Source organism: Eucalyptus grandis, chromosome 9, assembly GCF_016545825.1.
Source record: "Eucalyptus grandis isolate ANBG69807.140 chromosome 9, ASM1654582v1, whole genome shotgun sequence".
Classification (NCBI taxonomy): Eukaryota; Viridiplantae; Streptophyta; class Magnoliopsida; order Myrtales; family Myrtaceae; genus Eucalyptus; species Eucalyptus grandis.
The window spans coordinates 28,695,483-28,703,701 of NC_052620.1; the positions used below are offsets into that span (position 1 = coordinate 28,695,483).

The following is an 8,219-nucleotide window of genomic DNA, read 5'->3' on the forward strand; positions in this document are numbered from 1 at the left end:
AGGGATTGACAATCCTATTTTCGCGCCCAAAATCCGACTCGCAATCGCTTGGAAAATCGCCAATCCAATTTCACGCTTGAGATTTGATTTACGGTTTATTTAAAATTGACCAACCCGATCTTATGCACGAGTTATGGTTCGTCAATTTTTTTATATCAATCTTATCTTACTCTAAGATTGAGATATTTCGTTTATTTAAAATTGACCAACCCGATTTTTTTTTTATCAATCTTATCTTACTCTGATTTGTCGTTGTGTGGTTTAAGTCAATTTTGTTTTTGTGAAAAGGAAAAATCCAAAAAAAATATTTGAAATAGGATTAGGTTCATTTTAGAATATTCTTCATCTTAGGGTTATCTTGCATATTTAGAATAGGAGTTTATTTCAATTTTTTTTTGAAAAAATAAAAATCCAAAAAAAAAATGCATTCATTTAGGATGTTAGTTTTTTTTAATTGCATGTTTAATTATTTGGCAATTCTAATTTCGAATTTTATTTTTTAAAAAAAACACACACACACAAATATCATCATGCATATGCTATGTAGAATTAGGGCATTCTTTGTACGTCATTACATATTAGGATAAGATTGCATGTTTAATGTTAAGTTTTGATAAATCTTTTAGATATATTGCATTTTAGGTTAGAGATTATCAAGTTAAGATAATATCCTAGTTTAAATTAAGACTTGGCCTAACCCAATTCTTAATATAAGTTGGATAGAATCTTAATCTAACTAGGTAATTTTCGAATTTTTCTAATTTCGAATTTCATGGAAAATACAAAAAAGAAATTGTCTTAAAATAAATCAATTTCATACTTTAGGATAGACTACATAATTATATTTTATTTATGTCATATAGTTTAGGTCATATTGTCACGTCATATCATTTCATGTTAAATTAGTAGCATGTATTACATAAAGCATAATTCTCATTAAATAAGTGAAAGCAAAAAAAAAAAAGTAATTGTGTGTTAATTAGAAATCATATCTAGGACTGTCGATATAAATTCTGATCTAACACTGCAGATACTTTCGATGCCATAAGGTAAGTTTTACAATTTATTCATTACTTTCTTGGGTGTTAAATTAGTGGTTTGTACACCCGCATGAACACCTCACATGTAAGAGAGGTAAGTTAAAATCAATTCAAGCTGCTTGCAAAACATGTTTTTCGAAATAAAAGAGAAATGTACCGAAAGGATGTTAGAGAAATCTAGCGTAATCAAGTCCCCGAACTCATAAATCTCATTTAATGTAAAATCAAGTCCTTGAACTGTTTTTCATAAAAATTTCTGAATGTTAGAAGTAAAATCAAGTAACTCATAAATCTCTCCCGTTACTTTACTTGAGTTTCTAATCAATCCACTAAAAATAGATTAGTAGCGACTTCTAATTGAAAAATCAATCGTGTGTTAAGAACTTGAACCTAAACCTAAGTCACGAATTGGTATGGGCTTGGGAGAGCCCAAGCTAAGTTTAGATTTAGTAATCCATTAGCCAAATCCTAGGTGATTCACCCAAAATTTGGTCACGACAAACTACCTACATTACCTACCAATTGTTAGAACTAGACATGTTCACCAAAAATCAAAGTGGAGCTATGCACATCGTCTTGAGACTACAACCACTCTCCTCAGGAAAACGCAATGGACATGAGCTCAAACCTTAAGGCTTCATTTGTTTGAAAATGAAATATTTGAAAAATGTTTCCTAAAAAATGATTGCTTTTTATCGCTTAAAATAATTAATTGATAAAAAATAATTAATATTTTTTTCATTCATTTTCATAATCGATACAAATGATTACTTTTAGAAAAATGTTATTTGCATCATTTATTTACATGAAAAAAACGGAGGCTAAAATTCAACTAATTTTTCCACTAACTTTTCAAATTTCTCATGCTCCAATAATTCAATTTTGCCAACTTCATGCATGAAATTTTGCCCACTTAGCTTGTTAAGTTAATGAGAGATCAATTAGACATAATCTCAATTAATCTAACTAATTTTGTGACTTTACTCATCATTTACCCACTCCTTGTACGGGAAGTTTGTTGAGATGCACATATGAGTTATGCTAGAGAAGTCCTATATTGGAGAATTGGTGTGGTGTAAAACAGTTAATATATCCAAGTTTAGCAATAGCTCATTGGCTTTAGCTTTTCAGTGAATATAGGTTTAACTAGATATGTTGACATGTTCATATTTGAGCTCCATCTTGACAATCTCCCCAAATGTTATGTCTAGAGAAAAAAATCTGGGGATGAAGTTGGCCATTGATGGAGAGATTCAACTTGAGATAAATTGATATAGAATGATATTTGGATTAGGAGGAGCGGACCTAACACTAAGCTCACATGTGAGAGGAAGATTGTGTGTGTGTGTGTGTGTGTGTGTGTGTGTGGAGCGGTTAATGTATCCAAGTTGGGTGAGAAGATTGTATTAGTGTGTAAGTGTGTGGGACTTGTATTAGTGTGTAAGTGTGTGTCCCAAAGGCATCTGACCTCTGTTATGGACTCCCAACAACACTGAAGAATATTTGCTTCACTTAAGGGTAATATTTTCTTAAAAATAATCTTTTTCTTTTTTCGATAGAAATCTACTGAGGAGGGGCAAGTGCTGTATGATGATGAACAAAACGAAAAAAAAAAAAAAAAGAAGCTAGAATCATGTGGCGTTACATGGGAAGTATTATTTCTAGAAGAACATGGACTCTTGATCGGCACATAAGAAGACATTGATAATTAAAGTTAAAGGAGCAGCTAACAACATCAAACGCTTACTCCCCGTGGCATCACAATCCAAAACATCACCAAAAAGGCTCTAGAACAACATCGAAAAAACCATACGAATAACAACAGCATATCATAAGTGAAAGATAGGAATAGGTGGAGGAGGCAGGCGAGGTCGGACCCGATGCGAAGCCCTAAGTAGACAGGGCGTGGAGGACGACGGTCTCGACGGTGAGGCCGGGACCAAATCCGAAGAGCACGCCCCATTCGAGCCCCTCTCCAGTGGTCTTGAGCCCTTTCTTGATCGATTTCTTCCTCATCTCGTCCATTATGAAGAAGACGCATGCGCTAGACATGTTGCCATACTCGGCGAGCACATACCTGGAAAGCTCAATCTTCTCGGGCTTGAGCTTCAACTTGGCCTCGACCTGGTCGAGGATCGCGGGCCCGCCGGGGTGCACTATGAAGAAGAGCGAGTTCCAGTCGGTGATACCCAGTGGGTGGAACGCCTCAGCCATGTTCTTGTCGATGTTCTTGGAGACGAGGGCCGGCAAGTCCTTGAGGAGGTGGATGGTGAGCCCGATCTCCCGGACGTGCCCAGCAATGGCCTCCTCGCTGTTTGGGAGGAGAGTCTGGAACGTGGAGACGATCTCGTACAGGGACCTCTCGATCCCCGGGACGGGGTCCGCGCCCACGATGACCGAGGAGGCGCCGTCGCCGAACAGGGCCTGGCCCACGAGGTTGTCCAGGAAGGCCTCGGAGGGGCCGCGGAAGGTGCAGACGGTGATCTCGGAGCACACGACGAGGACGCGAGCCCCCTTGTTGTTCTCAGCAAGATCCTTAGCTAGGCGGAGGACCAGGCCAGCGCCGTAGCAGCCCACCTGGTACATCATGTACCGCTTGACGGAGGGGCGGAGGCCGAGGAGCTTGGTGAGCTGGTAGTCGCAGCCCGGCATGTCGACACCGCTGGTGGTGCAGAACACCAGGTGGGTGATCTTCGACTTGGGCTGCCCCCATTCCTTCAGGGCGTTCACCGCCGCCTCCTTCGCCAGCTTCGGCACTTCTGGCACCAGAATGTCCTGCCGGGCATCCAAGGAGGGTTCCGTGAATGAACTCATGTTCGGGTGCTCTTTCAATATCTCCTCCGTCATGTGCACGTATCTCCTCTTGATCGACGACCCCTCACCTGTAACATACACAACCAAACACAGACCCCATGTCAATAACCCCCTGCGACGCCTTTTTTATAGTCCTCCTTCTCTACGGACCGATCGAGCTAATGATACGCGACGATGAAAGGCGCAATCTCTTCAATGACCCCACAAGTTATCACCGGAAGAAAACCGATCCTGGCATCGGAAACTCCCATCGAAACTACTGTTGATTTGCTTTTACTGTCTTTCCTTAATTTCGTATCCAAAGCATGGATACGCTAGATGAAGTGAATCCGGCAAATTCTCATGTGATGATAAATGATGAGGGCACAGAAAAATTTACGTATAAATGAAAGAGCATCAGGGTAGGCATGCTTTGAACTATACATACAGATGCGCTTGAACTTCTCTTTCAGCTCGGTCATGTGCTCGCTGTTGGTGATCCGAAACAAATAATCCGGGTATGTGCTCTGTTCGATGACGTTCTTGGGGACCGCCGTTCCGATGGCGAGGACCGTGGCAGGGCCTTTCGATTTCTGGGCACGGCAGAAGTCCTCGACGCTCACCATCTTTTCTTCTTTTTCCTCCTTGTCAGGGGGTTTCGAGGAAATGAGAGACGGCGAGGGTGGCCGTCGAGCGGGTCGAGGCGGAGGAGGCGGTGGTGGACTGGTTTGCCTGTGACTCTTCTCGGGGTGGGGTGCACGAGTGAACCTTTGGGAGAGAGTGGGATTTATATAGAAGAGAGGCGGGGAGATGGTGGTTGGGCCCTCACGTGCGCGCCTCGTGATATGGCTTCGGGGGACCTCGCTGTCACGTGACACGCACGTGCTCGTAATTCATGGCAAATGCCATCGTCTCTTATTACTCTGAACATAAAGGCTGCGTTTGGGAGTGGCATTTGCAAGCCACTTTGAACCCTCAAAGCCCTTTGGGCTAATTTGTGGGTGTTTGGTAAAAATTTCCAAACCCCATTTGGGGAATGCCAAGCATTCCCAAGGCTGAAAAGCCCAAGGCGGGTGGGGGCTGCCTTGGGCTTTCGATTTTCTCAGCATCTTGAAATGAGCTTAAATAAAGAAACTTCATTCCCAAATTGTCCCGTTGATTTTTCGTTTTTCCCTTTTTACCCTAACTGTTCATCTTCTTCTTCTTCTTTCTTCTTCGTGAGCGGTTGCCGACGAAGGGCACGCAATTGCCGGCGACCGTCGCGCCCGCCACGCCGACCCGCCGCACCACGATCTCCGCCGCGGCCGCATGACCCTTCGGCGAGGGTCGCGTGACCCCGCTCGAGAGGTCGCCGCGAAGGTCGCGACCGCGACCCATTTGGTCGCAGATCTGGTCGCCGGCCGCGACCTTCGCGCTGCGACCAGATGGGTCGCCGGCCGCGACCTTCAGGCGACCTTCGCGGAGGTCGCGACGCAGATCTGCGTCGCCGGCCGTGCCCGGGCGACCTCCGCGCAACCCATCCGGTCGCGACCTTCGCGCGCGCGACCGGATGGTCGCCGACCGCGACCTTCGCGGAGGTCGCGACGCGATCCAGTAGCGACCGGATCCGTGTCGCCGGCCATGCTTCGGGTGACCTCCGCGGAGGTCGCGACCTTCGCGCGACCCATCTGGTCGCAGATCTGGTCGCGACCACGCCGGCCGCAACGTTCACGCGCGACCAGATGGGTCGCCGGCGACCTCTGCGGCGCGGTGGGTCGCCGGCCTAGATCCGGGGTCGCCGGAGGTCGCCGGGGGTCGCCGCCGGCCGCCGAATGCCGCCTGCCCTTGCTGGTTTTCATTTTTTTATTTTTTTTATTTTTCTTTTGATAATTTTTTTTTTTCACAAAAGTCCTTTGTCCCCCAAACACCATTTTACTCAAAGGTACTTCACAAAGGACTTTTAAATTACAATTTACCAAACACAGTTTGCATTTTGGAAAACACATTTAACTCAAAGGCCTTTGTATTTTCGTAAAGACTTTCCCCAAAAGTCTTCCCAAACGCACCCAAAGTTCATAAACGGCACATTACTCATTGGCAGCTCTAGACGCATGAGCGAGGTCGAGTCAAATTACTTGCAAGACCTCCGGCTCGGCTTGTTGTCTAGTCGAGATGGACTCACTTAATTTTGTGCTACTCGAGTATCTTGTATAGTTGAGCCCGAGCTTGTCAATATTCAACTTGATAGGCTCACGATTTTAATTGAGTTTTCATTATATTATAAAAATGAGCGAAATACTTAAAATTACACTCGAGCTTATAAAACTCGAGTTACTCAGGCTTTATTTATAAGTTGATTGCAATTAAATCCAATCGAATTGGATTTGAGAATCTAGATTTTCTAATTGAATCAAGCTCGAGTAGGAAAATTAATACTCAACCGAGCATACATTTTATACCTTAATTTATCTTTCTCGCTATTTACTCCCCATTTCGTTATTGTTTGTTTGCCTAATCCTAACACCCACAATATTTAGACATCAATGGCTAGGGTTCTTGAAGATACAGAGGAAATGACAAGCGTGGATATCACAAACCTTGGCTATAATGGCCTTCTCATAGGGATTCAGTTGGAGACAATTTGAGCGTGGGAAACCAAGCAAGATTGATGCTGATCGAGGCAAAAACCTTTCTTATATGTGATGCATCTTTATTAATTGTGTTTAGACGAGAGTTAATACTGGTTAACATGAGACTTATTTCATTATTTTGACCTGATTGCATTTCATCGTGCCGCTTCGTACATAATCTCTCGGACCTAACAGGATAATTAAATAACGAAAGAAGTACCCGGTAGATCCATTTTATTCGAAAGATAAATACACCCCAAAGATCACTACTAAATGATGACTAGACATGACTCAATCGCTCAAGGCCATAAATGCCTCAACATAGCCACTCAGCCAGACAAGGACCCGTACCACCCAAAGCTGGAGCGCACATGCTTCCTCGAACGCCTTTCCTCGTTTTATCCCCGCGCGCCAACAAGATCTGCATAGTGCTGGAGCGCAACAGTATGATCCATTAAATTGATTCCTCCATAATATTGAAAAATTATCTAAAAAATATCCTAAATCAAATTATATTTTATCAATTTAATCATAATTTTTTAATTTTATCGATTCAAGAATAAACATTCAATCAATTTTCACTAGAAAATATTGACGTGGACACCAGCGTGCCACTTAGGACCGCCGATGCTTGACATGGATAAATTTTTATAATTTTTTTTTTTTTTCCTTATTTTCTTTTTGGCTTTTTTTTCTTTTCCTTTTGCCAATGACCGGCCACAAGCGACGATCAGCCACCGACCATAGCTAGTCGACTAGCCTCGCCCACCGTGAGGGGGAGCCCTTGCCCTCACCCTCGCCCCCGCCCTTGCTAGATCTAGCCTAGGCAAGGCTACCCTCACCGGTCCGTGCCTGGGCGAAGACTCCTCTCACCAAGGCTCGCCCTCGCCCAATTGAGCCTTGCTTGTGGCGAGTGAGGGCAGCTAGTTGACCATGGCCAGTGGCCAGCCACTAGCAAAAGGAAGACAGCAAAAAAAAAAAAATCAAAAATCAAAAATCAAAAATCAGAAAAAATGAAAATTCAAAAAAATATTGAAATATTATTAAAATTTTTCTACGTTAATGCCGGCGATCTTATTTGGCATTATCGGCATTCATGTCAACATTTTTTAGTGAAAATTGATCGGATGTACTCGGTTGGCAAGAAGTGAAAAGACTTATGATTAAATTGATAAAGATAAAAAATTTATAACTTTTTGGACAATTTTCTCTAATAATATTATAAGATGGTGATAAGTAGACCGACGATACATGATTCATCGACCATATGCAATCGTTAGCGTTTGTATCCGTTGTAACTTCTCAATACGAAGGATGGTCAGTGCCAGATTTTCTCTTGGGTATGGGAAAAGTGCCAAGTAGATGCGCAATTTGTTTAAATACAAGCATATGGAAGCTTACTTACGTCATTATTGAATTTTGCATTCGCTCTCTATCAGGTCGTTCACTTGTAGGTTTTTAAAAATTACAACTTTGATTTCAGTTTTTCATTATGTCCCTCCGTCAACTTTTCAGCTGATGACCTATCAAAAGCAAACACAATTTTTCAACAGAAGTGTTAAAAAAATCATAAACTTTTTACATTTGTTCCAATTTAGTTCTAAACATTTTTTTAGTGTCAATTTAGTCCTAAACATTTTTATTTTGTGCCGATACAATCCTTTTCGGTCAATTTTGATTGGATTTTGCTGACTCGGACACCAACCTAGGCTGATGTGACCTGATCGATGCTGACGTAGATAACTTTTAATAATATTTTAATATTTTTAAAAAAATC

The 8,219-nt window shown here is 42.4% G+C and overlaps 1 protein-coding gene across 1 annotated transcript; it reads right to left on the reverse strand.

The window, feature by feature from the left end:
- Positions 1 to 2,773: 2,773 nt before the first annotated feature.
- On the reverse strand, positions 2,774 to 4,568 carry LOC104415137 (chalcone synthase). The gene is made up of 2 exons (XM_010026391.3): positions 4,282 to 4,568; positions 2,774 to 3,922 (listed from the first exon to the last, which is right to left on the reverse strand). The coding sequence occupies exons 1-2, from the start codon at positions 4,457 to 4,459 to the stop codon at positions 2,931 to 2,933; spliced, it is 1,170 nt and encodes a 389-aa protein (XP_010024693.2). The 5' UTR covers positions 4,460 to 4,568; the 3' UTR covers positions 2,774 to 2,930.
- Between the last annotated feature and the right edge of the window lie 3,651 nt (positions 4,569 to 8,219).